Genomic DNA, 23,399 nt, shown 5'->3' on the forward strand with positions numbered 1-23,399 from the left:
ACAATCATGCTAATAGAATAGTGGTGAAGTCATCCACTGTTATGATCCCGAAGCTACATCATTGCGTTGCAATACTTTAAATAATAATAAAAACATACTAAGGAGTGCCTGGGGAAACCCAGCCAGATGGGCAGGGTATAAACAATCAAATTATTACTAGTAGTAGTATTAGTGAATTTAATTATTACGTTACACAATTCATTGCATATATTTTTTATTCAGTAAGGTACAGTATTTCACATTTTAACATCTTCATTTGTCTTGTTTCCCTAGGGACTGATGGAATGCTCCTGTTTCCATGAGAAAAAAACAATCTCTCAGTAGCAGCAGAAAGGACAGAAGGAAAAAACTGGGTGTGTAGCATCTGCTAAGGCTCTGAGTATTGTATTACAAGGACTTCAAAGATGGGGAAAAGGAAAGATGAAATTGATACGATTTCTCCTCATCTCTGCAACCTCTCAGTTTTATTGCCTCTAATGTCAATTTCACTTCCAGGGCAAAGGGGTTGCTCTAAACTACTTCTGCAGGAGTGAGAGGGAAAATGTTTTCAATGTTTTTCAATGTCAGTTCCAGCTCTTGGCAGTGTTTGCCACAGACCTTAGGCAAAATGTTGCACATTATCACCAGGTGTGTAATGAGTGCTCCCTTCACCACCAAAGTGGAGTCTAGATAAACCCCTTTGCTGGAAAGGTGAAATTCAAGAAGCCTGTATTAATTTCAGCTCTAAGGTGGAATTTATTCAGACTCCCTGAAGTGACAGGAAAGTACTGTCAACACCTTTCTCTTGCCCATGCTCTTAAGCTAAAGCAAGTTCTATTTAAAAGATATGTTTTCTACTCTGCAGACTCAATGAGACAAACAATAGGTAGAAATCCAACAAACAGTTGAAATCCTCTGTGAGGCACTCTATCCTGACAACTTCTTAGCCTGAAGGACTATCTACATACATCACAAAAGATATTAATACTTTTAGTCGAGAATGTCTGATTACAAATCAAGGTACAGCATGCTACGCGAAGTACAAAACAGAATGACAGCTAAGCATGAGTGAGATACCTGGCCCAGATCCTGCCATGATAACAAAACAAAAGCAATCACCCAGCAGAAGGGGCTCTCTTGGCAGTTGCATTGCCCTCAGGGGGCATTGGGCAGGGGAAGTGGCATTTTCTGTGGAAGCCCCTCCCCACAGAAGCATGTCTGGCACCTTCACTCTAGCTGTTATTGTAATTTGTGTGCAACTGTTTTTAATACTGTATTTACATTGCTGTAACTCACCCTGGGACCTTTTGGTGAAGAATGGGTAGTAAATCTAATAACAATATTGTGATGATTTTGCTGGAAGTTTCAGCCACAGTGTATTTGGCTCCGTAAATGATATAATATTTATTTATAGCAAGCACGAGAATCATGGGTTTTTTTAAGAACACCCAACCCAATGAGGACTTTCATGGAGGAGCAGTCTCATACTTGATGTCTTATACATTGTTGATAATCATAATCAGCTCCATAGAAGAACGTGAGAACAGCAGTAATAGCTTGAGTATGCAAATTACAGAGAGTACATTCAGTTTTTATCAGGATGTTAAATAGAAATGACTGCATACAGTGGTACCTCGGGTTACAAACACCTTGGGTCACAAACACTTCGGGTTACAGACTCCGCTAACCTGGAAGTAGTATCTCAGGTTAAGAACTTTACCTCAGGATGAGAACAGAAATCGCACTGCAGCAGCAGGAGGCCCCATTAGCTAAAGTGGTACATCAGGTTAAGAACGGACCTCCAGAATGAATTAAGTTCGTAACCAGAGGTACCACTGTGTTTAATAATTCCCCCCCCCCCCCCGACCAAGCCAAACTTGTTCCATGAAAAGGAATAGAATCTTCATAACACCTGAAAGATGTTTATACTGAGGAGGGGGGAAATGCCTCACATTCAACAGCTCATTTTGCAGTTCTTGCCTCAATTCAGAGATCCAAGAAGGCAACACTAATGATTCTGTACCAGGTGTGGAGATCCTTTGGCCCTGAAGATGTTGCTGAACTGCAACTCGGACAATCCCTGGCCATCGGACACATTTGCTATGGCTGAAGGGAGCTGTAATTCAGCAACATCTTCAGGGCCAAAGGGTCCCCATACCTGGTTTACACAATGAGGAAGGAAAGATCACTGGAAATTAATTTGTCCTAGCAGAAGCAATGGTAAGCTACTTCTGCCCCACAATTGTGAGCCGATTCCAAACTTACTGCATGTGTGAATGAGCCATCACATATCACAAGCAGAAGTTCCATGTTATTGACAAATTTCCTGCTTTTCCACGGAATCCCACAAAACACAAGGAACTTACTTCTGAGTAAAAGAAAATGCCTAGCTATTACTATTTTCTTAGAACACTACTTTTCCAATGGGATCTCATTACTGCATCACCATCTCCACAAGTGTACCTAATAAAATGTTAAGACACACAGAGCAGCATGTTATCTAAAGGTCACAATGTACTCTTGAGCTTAAAACCAGTTTTTGAAGCTCCTGGAGTTTTCAGAAGGTAGTAAATGCCATGAAACTGATTAGCATTCTATAAACAGACAGTTCATTAGAGCACACTTATTATTTACCATCATAATTTAAAATCAGCTTTGCAAATCAGTTTCCACAAAAAGCAGAGTCAGGCTACATGCCATTAACCTTTGGTTCTTATGATCACTGTACATAATTCATAACTGGAATTAGTCTTTAATTTTCCATTAAATGTGCTTTGTAACAACTTCCACTAAAACCTAGAGAGTTTCATCAACAGCTGTATTAAAACAGATGCTTAAAACATCTACTAACACAAGAAGGATATTTAATCACAAAATCACTGTTCATTCAAAATTGTGCAGCCATTAAACATGCAAAATTAAGTTTACTTTGGCACATTTAATGTTATTAGAGGAGGATAAAGTCTGAGCTAAGGGTATAATTTTTAGGCAGAAAAACAATATATACCTGAACTATACCCTTACAAGATCTGGAAGGCTGTGTGGCCAATTATTTTTTGCCTGCCACAGTCATCTTAAGTCCATTATAGTTATCTGAACCTGTCCTCAGATAACATTTCCTCTTAACAGAAATGTATTTATGTATTAAAACAATTTTTACTAAATAAAATTTATCCTGCCTTTCTATATTTTTCAGACTATTGTCGAATTCAAGATCCCAAGATATTTATATATATTCCTTCCTGCACAGAGGTACATATATATTTGTTCACGTGATTTCGCAGGCGAGATCTCACCTTCAAAAAAGGTGCACGTTTTTGGGCGCTACGAGAGCACAGCCCTGAAAAATGCTTGTTTTTTAGGCTCTGTGATCTTGTGTGGTTCGCGTGACTCGCAAGGGAGCACAAACAGGAAGAGGCACATCCCGGTTTTGGGATTCAACACACTGGAGGGTATGCTGCAAGCAACTGAAACAGAGGTGCATCACACTAATATATTTTTGCTGCCATTTTACAGTGGTGCCTCGCAAGACGAAAATAATCCATTCCGCGAGTCTCTTCGTCTAGCGGTTTTTTCGTCTTGCGAAGCAACCCTATTAGCGGCTTAGCGGATTAGCGCTATTAGCGGTTTAGCGGCTATTAAAGGCTTGGCGGCTTAGAAAAAGGGGGGGAAGCGGGGGGGAAATCACAAGACTTGCAAGACGTTTTCGTCTTGCGAAGCAAGCCCATAGGGAAAATCGTCTTGCGAAGCAACTCAAAAACTGAAAACCCTTTCGTCTAGCGGGTTTTCCGTCTTGCGAGGCATTCGTCTTGCGGGGCACCACTGTATTCTTTTCCTCATAATCTTCTCCATCCACCTTTTCCTCCCCACCCTCATCTAGGCCAGCATCCTGTTCTCACAGTGGCTGGCTAGATGCCTGTGGGAAGCACACAAGCAGGAACTGAGTGCAACAGCAATCTCCTTCCCTGTGGTTTCCAGCAATCTACCTACAGGACAATCTTATAAACGAGTACTTTACATCTCTCCAACCCAAGCTAAGCTTTCAAGCACACGGAATGATTTTGACACCTTCCAACATTTCAATGACACAGGTGTCATTTGATACTCTTATGAACACGTCTCTATTAAACCTGTCACCAAGATAGAGAAATATTCCATATTTAGATCAGTGATAATTACATTGACAGAAGGGTCTTGGTCACCCTGTTCAGAATTATGATCTATGTCTCTCCAGCACTTTCCTTTCATAGCCTCTCACTATAAACACTACTGGTTTTTCCACCTTGGGGCATCATAAGATATTAGCCTAATAGCAGAAGCAGTTTACAAAACTTTGGATCTTGAAAGCTTAAAATGGCTTCAGCTTCAATTTTTTTAAAACAAGAGTTGGGAACTTGTGCCCCTCCAGTTGCTCTGTACTGTGACACCCCTCTGTCCCAGGATTGAGGGGTGTTGCCAGGGGTGGATTTACTATGAAACTAATGAATCTTGAGCTTTGGCGCCCCTATTCCCAAAGAGGGCCCAGAAGTGACTTTAGTCCACATTGTTTTAAAAGTTTGGGTCTAGTGGACCCAATTTGAGTTGCATGATGCAAATTGATTAATTTTTTGTTGCATATTATTCCGACAATCCCGAAGTTTGAGAGTCAGTAGCACACATGTTGTAAAGGTGGAGCGTAGTTGTAAGTTGGATGTTTTCCCCCTATTTTGTTTCCCCTCCCCCGTTATTCCTCTAGGGTTCCCTCAAGACCTGAGGAGGAGGACAGGGGCATTCATTCCAGATGGCAAGCCAAAATGCTTGCACTCAATGAACAATTAAAAGAGCATGGCACTAATTTCCTCTAAGGGTCTTCCCCCCCCCTTTTTTTTGGAGGGGGTTGTCATAGTGTGTGTTGTTTTTGCAAAAGACTTTACTGTAAATAAATCATTGAATAAGTACTTCCAATGAATCTGGGGACATTGGCAGTTCACTTGGAAAAGCTTCAACCTGTTCTGTTTACTGCCTTAATCACACTTTCCAGGAATGACTTCTTTTCTTGCACAACCTATTTTGAATCCAGAGAACAGAAGCAATATAACGATATACTGACTCTGCACTGTAAAAAAAAAGTTCATTATATCACAATATGCTGTACATAAATATATTTTTCTGTGTTTACATTAACACAGGACTGTATCAACTAATACATATGCACTATTCAACATTCTCCATAGTTTCACCACAGTGTCATCTAATAAAAGTATTAATTTATGCACACCGCCATGAAAAGAACAGCTCTTAAGGGCCTGGAAAACTAAGTTTTCCTTTACTTTTCAGTGTTTCTTTCTTCTCTAAAAAATTTTTTCTAACCAACTTCATCAACCATGTGGAGTTATGCCCTGAATGATTAGTACTGTAGATCAGAAAAGGGCATGCAAATGAAGAATTTTTTGGTTGAGGGATCTGTGCCAGCTAGATAGCAGGAAACATTTTATTCTTAGTGAGAATACATCCCTTTAAACTAGCACATATTTTGAAGGCCCACACAAACCCTTACTCATACTATACATTCACAAACTTATGAGTCCAGTGCATCAATACAATAAAACAATAAAAATTAAAGTCTTAATTTATGACTTACTAATAGCAGAATTTAGCTGCTGTTTTTAGGAACTCACAGTTCTAGCCTGGACTTTATAAAGTCTGGAGAGGACTGTGGTTGCATTATCTACAGAAAGTGTTGAAGTGTTAAATCTTTGCATTAATAATGGCTAAGATTAAAACAAAAAACCAAACATATACTACTTCATCTCTACTGTACTGCTTTCAATTCTCGGCAAGGTTGCCACCCATTCACAGCCAAGACATGTTATATGGCAATAATAAAGCAACACTTCTGGCTGTTGAGATTCTTAGTTCACAGCAAGCCCTTAACAAGACGGAAGAAGGCAGAGTTAATTCTATGAGGGTAATGTTTATGCCATCCTCGCCTAAGGAAGGTCATTATGCCCCTACTAAATACATGCAATCTTTTTGCCAGACATTCTTAGGCTGTTGACTGTCAAAATCCATGTAATAGCACACCATGTCATCTGACATTGAAGGTGGTTTCTCTGAACTATTTTTAAAGGCAGACAATCCAATAGGCATAGGATTTTCTTTTAGTAGCACGATCGTTCCAAACTGGTTCTCCCATCCCCTATTTCATTTATACATTCTTTCTTTTCTCAAAGTCAGCAATTCAGATTTTGATTATTTTTGTATCTCATCCTTTGACCAAGCAGCTCAACCCTCTCTGCTTTGGCTATTTCTTCCAACATTTTATTGCTGTTCCTTACTCATATCATACGATTATGAATCATACTGCCGCAAGATGAAATAATGTTTTCCATAATATTTAATTCAACTTAACATCAAATGCTTCTAAAAAGTGGCACTGATTAGAATAAATCACAGACCAATCTTTTTCGTACTTACCTTTCTCACATTGTAAAAATCCCGATGAGGATTACTCTTGAGTTCTTTAAGTTCAGACATTTCATTTAACATCTCGTGTAAACCAAACTTAGATCCTAGAAAGTTGAGCCGCTTATGGCAGTATGTTTTTCTGCGGAAAAGGAAACACCGTACCTTAAGTATGGTCCGACAGCAAATGAGAATGCTTTTACTTAAATAATTATAGAATTGGAAAGGGACCCAAAGAGTCATCTAGTTCAACCCCCTGCAATGCAGGAATCAGATATCCACTTAAGAATTAGAAATGCAACTTTTTCTTCTTCTTAAAGGTGTTGCAAAATACTGGAGCCGTAGGCCAAGCACTGCCACTGATCAACCCTGTTCCAATCCCACATTTGAGAGATTCAGACTATTAAAACTACCTCACGGCTGCAAACCTAAACACATTTACTAAAGTGAGACCCTCTTTCTTTGTCCTTCACACAGACAACCAAAAGTCAGTATCAGAGATCAAGGGCACATTTCAAACAACAAAAAACACTCAAGGAGGATGCAAAGTCAGGCTAGAGAAAGGCATGACCTCAGGAGAAGGACTATAGCTGGGAAGTGGGTGTGGCCTGGAGACAGGTCCAAGCACCAGACAGAGAGTTCTGGAAGATCACAGATTACCCCTGGGTCTGAGGATCCCCACCCCTGGTTGACACTGTACGTCCCAGAACATCATTTAACATAATAGGTTTGACGTTCATAGCAGCAGCACAACTGTTGAAGCATACAATAGGCTAGCATTAGGGAATTCTCAAAGTTAAACAAAGCCATACGTTGGGCCATCTGCAATGAGAGCCAGCACATGACTGAGGTCAAGGGTGTAAGTCTGAAGATCAGGATAAGGCAAGTTCCACGGCTCATCAGCTTCCATCATTTCTTTGCTCTCATAAACGAAGAAAATGCCTGCCTTCATCTTTACAACATAATCCAGATTCCCTGGAGAATCATCAAGATTGTAAAGGTCCTGCAGGTCTTTTGGGGGTGGATGAAAATCTATAAAAATGTCCGAATCAATAAATTTCTGTCATCATTCAAAATACAGTATTGTTTCTATTCACAATATTCCAACAAAAAAAAGCAGTAATAGACTTATGAAAATCATGAAGTGCTATATAGGATATCTACTGTCACATGAATGTCATCTTAACTCTATGCAACATGGTACTATGGTACCTATCAGCCCCAAAACATGGAATGAAACCCAACTCATGCTTAACCATTTATTTCAGTGATATTTGATATTTATGGTAATGTTCTTTTACCATGGACCAAACTGCATCCATGGCCCAAAATCCAGAAGTTCAGAATGTGTTATATGAAAGCTATTCAAGCAAAGTATGAAAAAAGGTGATATTATACATGGGGCTGATACACCAACATAAACATTTTGAATTAGGATGCAAATCAAAATACGCTCTGTAAAATCTCTGCAGTCTTAAGTATAGGGCATACAACGAGTGACCCCTCCAAATATTGCCAGACTACACCTACAGTAACCATTGGCCATACTGGCTGGGGCTGATGAGAGTTGAAATTCAACAACATCTGGGGGGCCACAAGTTGTCCACCTGTGGTTTAATGTTTGCGCTGCTGAGAGGGAAGAATTTTTGTGGCCAAAATTTGCAGAGTTGCATAGGTCTGAAGCCAATATGTTCAAGAAGGACAGAGCGTGCTAAATGTGAAAGCTGGGTGTGCAAATCCCTGTTCATATCTGAACTGGGTTACAAGCTAATCCCCACTTTCACCATTCCTCAAAAACAAGGGTTGGGGAAAACCCCATCTAGCAAAGCTGCAAGAGGAACTGACTTACTTGTATAATGCTGTGGGTGATTAGTTCAACTAACAATGTTTCCTATTGGAGTGATGGTTGCTGAACATCCAATTAAATATTGAAAGTGCATTGCTAATTTGCCACCAAGCATAGTGTATGGACTTGACTAGCATTTTTCTGAGCAGCAGTGAATATATTGCACAGAACTGCACTGTCCCTATATCTTTATGTAGTTATTTACTCTTTAAGAACAAAATGGCAACACATTTATTAGAGTAAAACCTAATGCAAGGCTGGAAGTAATACTATTACCAGAATATTGATCAAGTGGGCATATTAAGAACAGTAAAAGTTAATCATCTCTTAGGTTTTCATGCACCAAAACCTTTAAAAAAAACTGCAGCTAATTTACCTGGAAGTACTTCATCTTCATCTTTCCATTGTTCATTTCTCATACTGCATAAATATTGGGCCGTTGTCCTTGGAAAGCGATGGTAAGCAAGGCGACAATACTTTTCTCTAATAAGGAGAGCTTTTGCCAAATTCTTGGCAGCCTGCTCATAATCATCAACAGTAACCTGAAGGGAGAAATTATACAATTAACCACTAGAGTTGGGGTTTTTTAATGCTACTATAAACACTAATCCGAAACACATTTGCTTGACAGCTAGGCCTACTTCTCACTGATGCAATAAATCAATGTGTTGGTCGTACTACTGTAGATTGTAAGTGGGTGTTCCTCTATACACAAGTATTCTCTACCCACAGAAAACTAGTACAACATGGAGGAGACTGTTCTCTGAAATCTTATTAACTATGTTGAAGAAAATCTGTATTTGGATGAGCATTCAATTGTGGCAGCCTCCACTTGTATCATGAAGTAAAATTGTTCAATATTTACCATCTCAGTGACAGGCATTAAGACCTAGAGATTTCAATATAGCCTACAAATGTTGTTAGGATTTCATCTAGGCAGACCAGTGAACCAAACCATTATAGAAACAGTCAAATCTACCCTATATTGTCAATCAAAATTCTTCATGCATTTACCTCCAGATGAAGCAAAAGGCTTCTTATGATAACATGTAAATACTTCATGCACAGTTCCACCTGTGTCTTAATACTTCCCTACATAGATCAGTAATGTAATGGTGAACTTTAGCTGCATCTTGAAGCTTTTAAAAAAGTATGTCCATTAGCCCAGGTTACCAGCACCCTGGATATATACGTAACTCGCATCTTACGCTTCTTTTACCTACATATTTGCAGCTATGAACGGAGGGGGTTGATGGGAATAAATAAATGGAGAGTGGACAAAACCCACTCACACATAGCTACAAGCACAGGCTTACTCAACTTCAGGAAGGCAGAGCAAGCGGGCTCTGGCAACATCCCTTCCCAAAGCCAGGCGAGCAGCCCTCCTCCACTTTGCAGTGGGTTGGGTAGGCAGTTCCAGGGGTTTCTTGCTTTATGTGTTTGTGCGTTTATTCGTGGCCCCCTGAAACCCTCGCGTAAGATGTGAGTTACCTGTATATAGTAGTTTTGGAAATGATAGCAATGTGATCAGACAGGATGTACAATACTTGCTGGAAGAGATCTCACTTGGGATAAGAGAACCCCTTTACCTCAGCTCTCTGCCAGGTAGCAATACATGTTCATGTCAACATGTTTGATCATTATCTGAAGTTGGAGAGCCAAGTGCTGCTTCATACGTGCACCGGCTACATATACACCAACAAGAAACCGCCTACCTGCACAAATGGAATATGGAAGTCACCGTGGGAGGTATGTATGGGCCTCCTATTCCAGGTAATTATTTGGGCATGTTATAATCTGCTCAGCTGTTTGTGCCCCTAACTGAAGGCCAGGAGGAAAAGAGGATGAGAGAATAAAGGCCTCCTTTGACCCCTGTGCAGGTCATTTTTTATATTACATCCGACACAGGTAATAACTTATATCTGTATTCCCAAGCAAGATTTCAATACTGCATCATGTTTTTGTTAATTGACAAGACAAGTGTTACATGTCTACTGAACAGAGAAGGGTGGGGAACTGAATTTGACCAACAGGCAAGACTGTTATTTTCCCTAGAAACTGTGGGCCAAATCTGACAGGTGAGTTGGGTGACTATTTGTCAGTCACCTGAGATCACAGTGTTGTCAAGTGATCCTTTTTTTGCCTGCACATTCTGAAACCAGTTTGAGTGCTTTGCAAAGCCCACTGCAAAGTGCTCTGCAAGACCAGAGATGAGAAGGCCCAGAAAAAGAATGGGGAGGGGAGAGAATTGAAGGAAAATGTTGGTTTCTGGGCCTTCACATTGCTATGAAAGACCCAATGATCAGCTGGTTGGCAGTGCCTGCAACGCCCTCTGCAGGTACTGCCAATCAGTTGTGCCTTCAAACCCCTTTCAGCTGAGCCAGGTTTACCTGCCCCACAACGGATGACAGGTGTAGGTCAGGTGAGCATGGCTGGGTCAAAATGGCTTTAGAGGTGCCAAAGAATAGGGGGTTGGCAGGCTAGAGGTTCTCTAGCCCTGGAATACAATCTCTAGAGTAACTAGGCAAATATAAGCTTTATAAAAGAACAATTTAATTTCACATTACACAAGCATACAACAGTTAACATTTTTTTCCCTTTTCTCTCTCTCTAAAAAGGAAAAATTGACAGATTCCTTACCCCAGCACAGTAATCCCCACTAATTGTAACTCTTTGAAATTCTGGTACATCATACATCCTTTGGGGGGGTTGCAAAGAACCTGGAAGCACTGGAGTAGGAGGAGACACAACTGGGGTGTCCAACAGAGCTCTCACTTCTTGTGGTGGAATTTGCAGCGACAAGGACTGGGACCGAATCATCTTGAAACTTTTCTTCCTAAGTTTCCATAGTAAACAACATGTAAGTGAGTAAGACACATCTCGAGATCAACAAAATCAGCTTTATGGTTAAATTTTACTTCAAAAATGTCCTGCCATTATGCATATTAACTAAAGACTTTAAGTTACTTCTGCATTGTCATCGAACAAACCTTTTCGCTGTTTCCAACGACTGTTGCTCTGCCATCTCCTTCTGCAGCTCTCTTTCTTTCGCCTCTTGTTGCCCAATAGGGCAATCCTCAGGCACGGTGAATAGTGACAAGGCATCTTTGCTGTCTTCTTCTCGAAGAACTTTGGCAAAAACCTTTTCGGCTAGAAGCCGCACCGACTCATCAACCTCAGAGAGGTTTAGCTTTGGGAACTGTCTGGGCATCTCAGCTAAGGGGGGAAAATACGGAATTATAGGCTACATGTTACAGTTAGTTATCAAAAATAAATCACTGTCCTTTTAGTTAATCCTAGACTCATTAAAAAATTGTGCAATTTTACACCACTGTAATGATTTACAATGAACACGATGTTCTTTTAACAGTCACCAGAGCAAGAATTTTATTTTATGGCAATACCAGTTTTGGAGCTTAGGACTACTCAACAAGAATTTTCAAAATCAGATGAAGAAATGCTCTACTCACTCCTGCATGATGTATTTCAAATTTTCTAGTTTTGATTCTGATGCCTATGGTCACTATACTCCAATCCTAAACATTTTGAATGCATTTTTTTAAATAAGCCTCATTAGCTGTGTGCAAGTGTAAAGCACTGTGAGTTTCTCACTCTTTCCAAACATCAGCCCTAGAAATCACATTTGAAACTTCCCAGAGTTACAAAATAGGCATTTCAAACCGTGTGGCAGGCTGCTGTCAAGGGAGGAAAATAAAAGACTCACTGGGCACATAAAGCAAGACAGCACAGTTTTAGATTGTGGCAATTACTGAAGCACAAGTCAATTTTCATGAATTGGGCTGACTAAACAAAGAACACAAATTTAGCTTATTTATACGAAGTACAATGTGTGATGAAGTGGTTGAATGATTCCTTCATTAAGCACCCATCTCACAACTCCATCCACAATTACCACAGAACCTCTCAACTCACTTTTAGCAGCTCTGGGAGGGCACTGTAGCTTTGGGGTGAGCAGTGATTGCTTTGACTTACGCTGTATTGAATTTAGATGCACAGTATTTTCTCAATCATTTGGCTGTGTGAATTGGTGCAATATCCACCAGAAACTAGTAATACTTAGAAATAATGGATGCAATCCAGCATGTATTAGGCACACCTCAGTCCTATTGAAATAAATGAAGCTCAACTAGACAGGCCAACGTTAAATTGTATCTACTATCGGCCGTATGTGGCATGCAGCAATGCAAAGCTTATACATGTCAGAAATAAGTCTGAGTTCAGTAGGGCTTACCCACAAGTAAGTGGCATAGGATTACACCTACTTGGAAGCCCGCTCCATTGAACTTAACTAGATTTATCCTTGATCAGACACGAGTAATTGCACTGATTTCAACAGGTTTAAGGAATAATGCTGATTCATCTTTCCTTGTATTGTGCACCTCTGTGCTTAGGACTTAGCACAGCTTTGTGAAGAAGGTGGTAGAGCTCTAGGAACCTGCCAGAGCCTCAAGCCTCCTTACCAAAACCCAGCTCCTCCCTTGGGTGACAAGGCAGGGTGTGGCCAATGGGTTCTGTGTCAAAGTAGTCTTGTGATCCACTTGGTATTAAAAATAGGGCCACCCTGGTCTACAACCAGATTGTCTTAAGATTGTATTAAGGACCACTGAATTCCATTTATGAGCTACCTGGCCCTTGGCATCAGCTTCGGAGGTACCACTTCCGTGTCATCATGAGACAGCATGAGAAACAGTACCATTTAAATGGTGCCAATACAGCTCTGGAACATTATTCCAATTGAGCTGCATCAGCCCCCCAGTACAGACATCCTTTAACAGAATTTGAAAACATCTCTTTCACTCCAGGTCTTTAATCTTTTGAAGTCCTATTTAATTTTGTTACTGCCTGAATTTCAGTCTGAATTGTATCTTGTGTTTTAAAATCTGCGTTTGATTTAAGGAAAACCAACTTAGTTGTATTTTATGGTTGAATTTTATATACGCATCTAGCCACTCTGGTTGTGACTGTAAAAGAGCAAAACATAAATAATAAATTGCTTATTTATTATTTCAAGTGACCTCCTAGCATTCTTTCACAGCCAAACTGTTGAAGGTTTCATATGATAGCAAATATTCATCATTCTAATTCATACCATTTTTCTATCATAAATGTCAAGCAATTTTGCAATGGAATAATTTGTGTTTATAAGAGGAAGAGTGTTTAAACTGAATCTCTGATTATATTCTGTCTTTAAACTCTATGTGGGGAAAGAGAAATATCAGCATTAATAGTAATTTTAAAAAGCTTTCCCTCCCCCATAAGATATTTACTGCATTCTCTATACAAACCAAAACAACCTTCATTCATGAATAGCTTTAATTTAAGTAACAAAGAAAACTCTTTAACATTCCTTTTTTAAAGTCCATTTTTTATCAACCATTCCTCTTAAATGAGCTATATAATATTTACTCTGGAATATAACCTTGCAATATTTAGTTTCAATTTTTTAAATGCATCTGCAATTCCTTGTACTTGTCAGTTACTACATGAAGCCAAAGTTTCTATTAACACCTGCTAAAAGTGTTCATGAACCAATAAACTATTTTTAAAAACCCTGTGTGGAAATGTAGGTCTGGGCATTGAATTCTAAATTTATCCCAGGTTTCAAAGCCAGAGGCATGGCTGAACTCTAACCACTTTAAAGTCCTATTAATTTCAGTGAAAGTGTTAAAGCATGTGTTGAAATATCTCCTGTTGAAATCAAAGGGTTTTTAAGGGCTTAGCATTATTAGGAGCCTTACCCTGACAATCAGTGTTGCTTTGAGAACGAGGAAGAAAACATTTATCCTGAAAACAAAAGTTGTGTAACTTGGAACAGTCTTTATGTGATGCTATTCCTACATGCATGACTCCACTTTCCAACTGTTGGCATCTGAGCTTGTTGTTAAATGGGAAACAATCTTCTATTAATAGCTACTAGCTGTGATGGCTGCTTGGGAAATGATTTATTTTCAGTCTAAGAACAATTTCAAACATTACATGTTGATATATTCTAGTGATTGCTAATAAATAAGGTGCCAAAGTATTTCAACATTCCCATTTCTTTGTACTGCACAGGATGTTTCCCTTCCCTTCCTCCCCCTTTTTTGGTCTCTGCAACAAGGTTTCTAACTGGCTTTTCTGCTAAGTCTATTGTAACCAACATATTGTACAAGGTCTAAGTCCAGGTCTATAACTATCCACCAAGAACAATCAAGTCTTGTAACGCAGGTGGTGTCTTTTATTGCTCAGACCAAAGCTCTTGAGTGTCCCAGGAAGTCTTTTCAAAATGGGCAACCTGTGGGACAACACCCATCATCCCTGACCATTAGCCCATCTGGCTGGGTCTGATGGGAGCTGGAATCCAACATCTGGAGGACCACAGATTCCCCACCCCTGATGTAGACTAAAATAAATATTTATTTTGCCACTATCCATCCAAGGTCTCAGCCTGCATTCCTTTAAGCAAGAAAGTAGGGATAAAGAAACCCATGTCCTCTTACCATTGCTAAAGCTGAACCCAGCTACTCCACTCTGCAAGGTGTGAGATTCCCCACCCTTGGAGATTTATGGAAACCTGAATGCTTGGGGGGATTTTCCAGCTGACATGGCTGGTACTCCTAATGAGGCTCTCATCTCACTATGGAATGGTGAAATGCATAGAGCCATTGACACAACCATTCCTGGGTCCCCTCACCATTTCTGTGGAGCACTTAGGTTGCCTTGGTATTCTAGTAACCAGCATGAAATGAAGCAGTGTTGGTAGGTAAGAGTATAGGTGATGCAAATCCTAAGCCAACCCTGAACAAACACTAGTTTCCTCATAGCAGTGGCAAAAAAACACTTTACTTCTCTGCCACCAGTGCATCAACAAGTAGCTATGTAGCGGAGCTTTTCCAAGCGGTGAATGGGCTTTTGTTATCTGGCCAAGAGACTAGCACTCTGACACATTTGGAGGTCTGCTGTAACAACACTGAGACACTAGAGGGGCAGAATTGCACAGATTCAGACAGAGTTGTGAGACCTGGGAGGGGTTCCATCTTGTCCTCCTGCTATTTAATACCTATACAAAGCACCTGGGATATACTATCAGGATATCTGGAGTGAGGTATCATCATTATGCAGACAAGACCCAGCTCTCACTCTCTCTGTTCCATCAGAATTGGGAGAGGCAGTTAAGGTGTTAAGACCAGTTCTTGTGGGCAGCAGTGGGCTGGATGTGGACCAATTAACTAAACTTGAATCCTGAAAAGACAGATGTGTTTCATGTCCTGAGTTCTCAAGTCCAGGATGCGGGGGGGGGGGGGGACTGACTGTTCTGGATGGGCTTGCACACTTCTGGAAGGTGTGACTAGGAGTACATTTTTTTCAGCTACAGCTACAGTTTGGCAGCTATGGCTCTTTCTGGACAAAAATTCTTTGGCTACTGTACTCTATGCTCTTGTAACTTCCAGGCTGCACTATGGTGATGTGCTCAGTGTGGGGCTGCCCTTCAAGATGACTCAGAAACTTCAAATGTTCTAAAATGCAGCAGCTGGATTACAGCCTTGGGTTCCATTAGTATCTCATCTAAATCCCTGTTCTAAAACAGCGAATTGGTTGCCAGTTTGTTTCTGGGCCCAGATGCTCATGAAATGTTTAAAGCCCTAAAGACTTAGACCCCAAATAACTGAAAGACCACATCCTTCCCTACATAATTTCTTGGGTATTAAGATCAGCAGAGAGTTCCCTCTTGGTACTTTCAGCACCCTTAGAGAGGTGGTGTGTGTGATCCAGGTGAGGGTGTTCTCTGAGCCATCCCATAAACTGTGGAACTCTATCCCCAGAGGAGTGTCTGACACCTTCACTATGCAGTCTCTCAACCCTGGCCTTTGACACTTGCAATGTACTTTTTTAAGACCCACCCTATTCTTGTAATTGTAATTTATTTCAAACTGTTTGGAAGGTTGCATTTTAAATTAAAGTGACCTGCCCTGGCATCTTAGTATGAAGGGCAGGTAATAAGTTTTTAATTTATTATTAATTTATTATTTGAATTCAGTGAACACTTATTTATTTTTGACATTTATTAGTTGCCTCGCCATATAAATCCTCTAGGCGATATACAATAAATTAAACATGCAAGGCTAGCTCTCTGCTGTACTCAAGAATCAAGGAGCAAACTAGGCTAGTTGATGTCCCTGCTCTTACCAAACTAGCAAAATCCAGAAACTTACTATGATTTCCAAATCCAAAAATGGCTTGCTCTGTTTTGGGAGGGGAGAAGCAGAGCAACAAGATGAATAAGGCCAAAGCTACAACTGGAAACCGTGGGAACTAAATGAGTCAGTGCATTAACCTGAAGTTTCCAGAATGGTTTTTTCTAAAATAAGAATGAATTATTAGTATACCGTTTCTGTTCGGGATTTTTTTTGGAGGGGGGGCCAGGATAGGTAAATAACTTGTCCTCAATCAACCTCTTCAGGAACTGTTATCGCTCTTCCTCTTTCAGAAGATTGATTCAGGAACCCAGCTATGGGGGATCCTGAATATTTCATGAGCGCATGCCATAAAAATGAGTCTCATTCTGCTGTGGCGAAGAAAGCAGGGAGGACGTGGAGCCGATGGAGCTGGGAGGGATGGCGACGGGTCTTCCTCCTAGTGATGGGAGCCAAGGATACAGGCTGCTCTCCCCGGCCGAGCAGGTCTGCTGCAGGTGCCAGCCCAGCTTCTTCCGGCTCTGGCGGCGGCTGCAACCCGCTGCTACCCGGCAAGGTCAGCTCTTGCATGCCCGCCCCGTTCACTTCCTGCTTGGAAAGCAGCCGCCACTTACCTAGCGCCCCGGGGAAAGTCATGGCAGACGCTCGCCGAGCCTCGCCGGCGCGGGCGGCAGGCAAGGAGCCTTCTTTCCCCCAGCCAGAGCGGACAGGAGTCAGTCGCCGGCTGGCCGGAGGAGAAAGCAGAAGAGGGAGGAGCCGCCGGAGCCAGCTGCTGCTGCTGCTGCCGCACTCCCGCTGCGCTCTGCAGCTCCCGCAGTGAGCACAGCCAGGCAGTAAGGCCGGCCGCGCAATGCCCGCTGCCCGCCCCTGTTCTGGGATGGGAGTCATCTCCCCAGCCCGGGAAGGACTGGGCGGCGAGGGTGGGGGGTGGGAAGAGGGGTCAGGCTTCAACCTGACGGGGGCGAAACGTTTTGCCTCCTGCCTGGGCAAAGGCGGCCCCATCCTTGGCGAGGCGAGAGCAGGCGCCATCTGCTCCCCGCTAGCGCGCGCCTTTCCCGCGGAGGCGCAGGACGGGCTGCCTCGTCTCCTCTCCGCTTCGCATCCCCCCTCCCGGGGGGCGCCCCATTTTCTCTTCCCGCGCCTCTCGGAGCTGCTTCACCCGGGATGCTCACCCAGCGCTGAAACTCCCCTCCGTCGTCCTATTTTGCCCTGCGCACTGAGCGGCAACGGGGGAGAGAGCGCGCGAACACGCAATTTACAGACACACAAGGCGTAGCTGCGCCGAATCTACCTCAGTGGGGTGTCCTTGGCGAGATGGTCTGTCAGGAAAAAGTCGAGCGGTAGCCAGTTCCCGGGCACCCACCTTTCTCCACGCCTCGCTCTCGCGGCAGCAACAGGAGTGGCAGCTCCTCCTCGAGCCTCTCCAGCGCCAGCATGAAACTTCTCCCAAGGAAGAGGAGGGCTCAGGTTACTAAGCGCCGCCGGCTCAGTCCCTCTGGTGGAGAGAGGGCGCCAGGCCGCGTAGGCACGCCTTGCGGGGAAGCTGCCCTTCCCGGCTGAGGCGCTTCGTAACCTGGGCTGCAGTAGCGTGTGTCTCCCCGAGGTTGCGCTGAGAGGGCGCCTGTCTCCTGAGCGCCCCGCTTATCAGCGCCTCGCACGGCTGCAGACACCGAAAGTCTCGCAGCCAGAGGAAAATAGATTCCTCGGCCCAGACGCTCTCGCTGTTTGCGGGCAGATAACCAACGCGGAGCGTCAACACGGGAGAGTGTGGCGTCGCTTGCCTGACCATTGAATTCAAGGAAGCCTGACGCGCGTCACTTTCTTTGAATTCAAGCGCCAAGTTGCGATGTGCGAAGGCCAAATAGGTTCCTGCGCCTTTAATTAGTTGTGGCGAAAAAGAAACTTCTTCGGCAAAAAGTCTGCGCGTCTGTTAAAGGCGCAGGAGCCTTTTTTCGTCTTTTGCTTCGGGGCCACCCTAGCCCTGAGGCTGCAATCGTGTGCACGTTTATGGAGGAGCAAATAATAGTGCAATTCTGTCGGGATCTGCTCTGAAGTAAGACCCTTTGAGGCCAACAGGACTTGCAAAGTAAACTCTGTGGGACTTGCTGCTTCTGAGTCACCGTCCACATATTTGGACGGGAGCTGAAGCGCGCTGCGGGCAAAGGCAACCCGAAAGCGATGGCTCTGGCTCGCGTCCAGAGAAAGGCTTCCTGTTGCCGCAGGAAGGTGGTTTGACCGCAGCCTTCCGCACAATGCTGTGTTAGCGTCGTAATAAACGTTATCATGATTTAGCTGAAACCCATCCAAAACTCCTTGAGGAAACATTAGGCAAGAGTAACTTGCCGTTATTGGACCCGATCCAGACAAAGCGGAACGTTTTTAAAGGGCCATTGATTTCACCTGGAGAGATTTAAACATGCACATAGCTCTTCTGTTGACATCAGTTGGATTTACACGACCTTCGCTTTGGGTGGGTGTGAGATTGAATTCCTTGCTATTATGTGTTCAAGGGTTGCTGGAGCAGGAGGGGGCGGGCGTGATCTGGGACAGCAAGTTCCATTCATTTATAAAACAAGAACTCTGCAGACCCTAGATTCTATATTATATCATGGAACTAACAGTACACAGAAAATATCGTCACGCACCACCCCAGTCTCCAAGCCGTGAGAGGCACCAGGGGTTCCAGTGTTCACTTGTGGATTCTTTGTTGTGATTTTAGGATACATGGTTTTATTCACACATACTGTATAAGAAACCTGTGTATAGGATGGAGGGGCTCACAGCATTAACATCTCCACAGATCTTGGTTCTGCTTTAGGTTTCCAGGGGAGCCCTGAAGTCTAACAAGGGAAGAGCAAGACATCTTTCTCTGTCTGCAACTTTTAACCTGCTTCCAGCCTACAGACAACTATGGCTATTGTTCTGCCAAGTAGCGAGCTAGGTGAGCTGCTTGGGGAAAGGCCCACTCATTAGTTGTATGACACAGAATAGTTTAATTGACTACGAACCCCAAAATTGCATTTTGCACTGGTTTGCAGGGGACCCCAAATTTCTGCGTTCATAATAAATGAAGCTGAGCAGAATTACTTACTTGGTTATGCTAAAACCAGCCAGCCAGCCAAAGCCATTACCTTGATAAAGGAACTGGTTTGGCAAGCTTCCTTTGCATTCTACTGTCCTGGATGCAGGATCACAGGTTCTGGAAGGCAACCCAGGGTTCCATCCACACTCCCCACCCCCACCCCCACCCCCAGCTCATAACAATAGAATATATTATATTAGAGGTCCTCCCCAAGGGCAGTGAGCTTGGGGCTGAGGAAATCCAATAGTACCACCCCATGCCACATTGCAAGCTCCTTTTGCAACTGAGGTGACTTTCAAAAGAAATTTCTGGTGTGGAACGAAATATGTAGTGCTGTGTTTCACTTTTCAAATTAAAACCATTCTAGGCATACTCAAGCCCTCCAGCATTCCTAAAGTAGCTCATTGGATCACAGCCAGTGTAAACTCTATTGGATGCAGTCCCCATAACATTCAGTGAAAATAAAGTTGGTTCTTAAAAATAAAAAAAAGTATTATTTGACTTAAGAGAGTTTTCTATGAGGCTGGTTCTGGCCAGGACTTAATGCGTGCCTAGAATATAGTTCCACAACCTGTTCTGCATGTGGGACTTCTAAATATACAGAGTTCGTGCCCTTCACTACTGAGTAATGGCCAGGCCTCACGCACTTGAAATTAGAGGGCAGAACTAACCATCCGCAGCATTTGACTCCAGGGAGACTGAGCCCCACCATCTCCTATTTAAAAATGATGCACTACCTGCAGTTCCACTGCAGGCAGTGTTTTTTTTTTTTTTGTTTTTTTTTTTTTGCTTAGAGCTGGTGAGAGTAGTGGGAGCATTTACTTTATTTCTACATTGGATGGATTGCACCCCACTGAGCCTGGCAGAGCCGAAAAGGTTTGTGAGCTGCTGACTAAGCACCTTTGGGGATGTGTGCCTATGAAGCCTAAATGGATGTCAGCCTGTGTCTGGGTTGGTAATTAAGGGTTAAGGCATGCGCTTCCTTTAGTAAGATGAATGTGGTTTTTAAAAGTGTCTTGCTGAGGCAGAAAATTTATTGTACAGTACACATTTCCCCCAATATAATTTATCACTGTGCTCATCACCATAATGCTACAGCATTCCATAGATACTTTAGATAGGCCAAATATTATTCTTTATTTATTTTTAAATACGTAAACCTAAAATTCATACAATTTTCTCCCATATGTTCCCTCTAGCCAGGGTGCTTCACCATGCTGCTGTCAGTATTGGCAAGCTTGAAGAAAAGAAACAAGGGACACGAGTGGCACTGTGGGTTAAACCACAGAGCCTAGGACTTGCCAATCAGAAGGTCGGCGGTTCGAATCCCCGTGATGGGGTGAGCTCCCGTTGCTCGGTCCCTGCTCCTGCCAACCTAGCAGTTCGAAAGCACGTCAAAGTGCAAGTAGATAAATAGGTATTGCTCCAGCGGGAAGGTAAATGGCGTTTCCGTGCACTGTTCTGGTTCGCCAGAAGCGGCTTAGTCATGCTGGCCACATGACCCGGAAGCTGTACGCCGGCTCCCTCAGCCAATAAAGTGAGATGAGCACTGCAACCCCAGAGTTGGCCACGACTGGACCTAATGGTCAGAGGTCCCTTTACCTTTACCTAATATATCACTGTGTTCATCACCATAATGCTACAGCATTCCATAGATACTTTAGATAGGCCAAATATTATTCTGAATTTATTTTTAAAAACATAAACCTACAATTCATACAATTTTCTCCCATATTTTCCCTCTAGCCAGGGTGCTTCACCATGCTGCTGTCAGCATTGGCAAGCTTGAAGAAAAGAAACAAATCAATGAATCAATATCAATATATTTCATAATACATAAGCAAATAAGTGCACGTTCATTTAAAAGATGACATTGTATGTAGACGTGTCCCATAGTATCATAGATGCAGAGTTGCTGCTTCTTCACATACCACACCAGCTCTGGAAACCTGTAACTATTTATTTTTAATATTTCCCATATTTAGGGGGTGACATTATCTTATGAACGTCATACTTTCCAAAGAGCCTCAGAAATAATCTCTGTGCCTTGATATTATCTTCTGTGTGCATGTAAACATTCTGTGTTCCTAAGTTTTGTTGCTATTTCACCTTTGGCTAATTTTTGGCTTCTCTTTCCATTCATTTCACCTCTGACTTCTTAACCAAGCCTCAAAGTTTACAGTACAGTCCTATGTGTGTCTACTCAGATGCAAGTCTCACAGAGTTCAAAACGGCTTGTAAGGTGGCACCGTTAGTTAATGATATTATCTGTTCTGATAATGAAGTTGCTGAGCATGTATGTTAAAAAATAACAAGCAGCTGGCAACATACCAGTATGTTTCTTGCTATGTTTTTGTTTATATTTCAATTGTAAGAACACAAGAAAACCCCTGATGGATCAGACCAAAGGCTTGTTAATTCCAGCATCCTATTCCCTGCAGTGAACAACCAGTTGCCAGGCTATATGTGTAGGCAGCAGTTGGGAGCCTGTGGAACCACAAATCTCATCATCCCTGACCATTGGCCATGCTGGCTGGGGATGAAAGCCAACATCTCCAGTTCTTTCATGTACATCCACAAGCTCCCCACTCCTGCAACATAGCCCTTGCCTGCTGATGCTCTTCAGCCACTGATATTCAGGAGCAGGCTGCCCCAATTCTGGATAAAGCATGTTGCCATCATAAAAAATAGCTGCTGATAGCCTGAGACACAAGAAACTGGCCTAAAGCAATTCTGGTGTAAGTTAAGGTAGCATAAAGCTCACCAGGAGCCCCATTCAGGAATGGAGCTGACTGAGACAGTCTCAGCCTGGCAGAGGGCAAACGAGCCTCTAAAAGAGTATTTGATTTACACCACCCATTTTGCTGGCTTGATTTACACAAGGTTGCCAGGTCACATGAAGGATGCAGGCATATCTGACTGAGCTGAGGATGAAGGAATTAAATTGGACAGTGATCTGTTGAATCATAGCCCTACTCATCCTTGCAGATCTTTCTATAGGATTGGTCCCTCATTCAATATCCATTAATTTGTCTAATCCCGTAGCCATCTAAATTGGTGGCTTTCACCACAAACATTTTGTGCATGAAGAAGTAATACCCTGGAAATATTTTTACACTAGAGGGTAGGATATAAGTTGTTTAAATAGGCTATATTTATGTTTCATATATGAATTTTCAAAACAGTATGACAACTAACAATAAAAAAACCTCCACACTGATAAAGAAACTGTACACAATTTTATTGTTTGTAATAATACTATGGAATATTGCTTAGAAAACATCCCCCCTCCAAAGTAATTAGACATCAGATATGGATTAAATTCCATTCTCACAAAATGTATTAAATTGCTTTTAGATTTTTAAGCTGTTTTAAGAAGCTTTATTGGAAGGTGACCCACAAAATGGAAGAAACAAACAAAATCAGTGGTCACAAGGGATCCAGCAGATTCTTTAGGTAGGATGAAACCACACTTCTTCACGTTTCTACTGCAAGCACAGTCTGCATTCCCACCTATATACCATATGAAACATCTGAGTTGCTGGGGTTTTATCTGTTGTGACCTCATTGATATTATGTAAACAGCAGTTATGCAAGGAATGAAAGCTGCTCAGGCAGATATTAGATTACGTAACACAGTGGATTCTTGTTAGGGGATTTCTTTGTATCTACTGTGTTCAAGGATTTGAGGAAGAGGAGGAAGTATTGAGAAGAAGCCACATTTACTTTCTTTTTTTATGTGAAATACGTAACCATAGGGCGGTCCCTAGTTCCAGTGCCAACCCTGCTAGGGTAGTAGCGTTGGGGAACCCATCGTAGTCCTTTCTGTCTGCTAATGCCAGGTGCTTATGGG

The 23,399-nt window shown here is 42.4% G+C and overlaps 1 protein-coding gene and 1 long non-coding RNA gene across 5 annotated transcripts in view; one reads left to right on the forward strand and one right to left on the reverse strand.

Annotated features, from left to right (window-relative positions):
* AMPD3 (adenosine monophosphate deaminase 3) overlaps window positions 1-18,069 on the reverse strand; it is a 31,187-nt gene extending 13,118 nt beyond the window's left edge. The window contains exons 1-6 of one of the 4 annotated variants that reach the window (XM_028731395.2): window positions 17,828-18,069; window positions 11,260-11,485; window positions 10,910-11,105; window positions 8,646-8,811; window positions 7,236-7,455; window positions 6,436-6,565 (exon numbers count right to left, since the gene is read on the reverse strand). In XM_028731395.2, coding sequence (XP_028587228.2) covers window positions 6,436-6,565; window positions 7,236-7,455; window positions 8,646-8,811; window positions 10,910-11,105; window positions 11,260-11,485; window positions 17,828-17,900 — 1,011 coding nt within the window. In that variant the 5' untranslated portion in view covers window positions 17,901-18,069. Of the gene's footprint in view, window positions 1-6,435; window positions 6,566-7,235; window positions 7,456-8,645; window positions 8,812-10,909; window positions 11,106-11,259; window positions 11,486-17,078; window positions 17,558-17,636 lie in introns of those variants that run through there. The other 3 variants (XM_028731402.2, XM_028731420.2, XM_028731385.2) reach the window with 3 other exon arrangements.
* A 252-nt stretch (window positions 18,070-18,321) lies between these two features.
* Window positions 18,322-22,907, forward strand: LOC144328029 (uncharacterized). The gene is made up of 2 exons (XR_013393244.1): window positions 18,322-19,405; window positions 20,746-22,907. It is a non-coding gene; the product is annotated as an uncharacterized LOC144328029 (long non-coding RNA).
* Window positions 22,908-23,399: the final 492 nt, after the last annotated feature.

The sequence above is a fragment of the Podarcis muralis genome, chromosome 1, assembly GCF_964188315.1.
Source record: "Podarcis muralis chromosome 1, rPodMur119.hap1.1, whole genome shotgun sequence".
NCBI lineage: Eukaryota > Metazoa > Chordata > Lepidosauria > Squamata > Lacertidae > Podarcis > Podarcis muralis.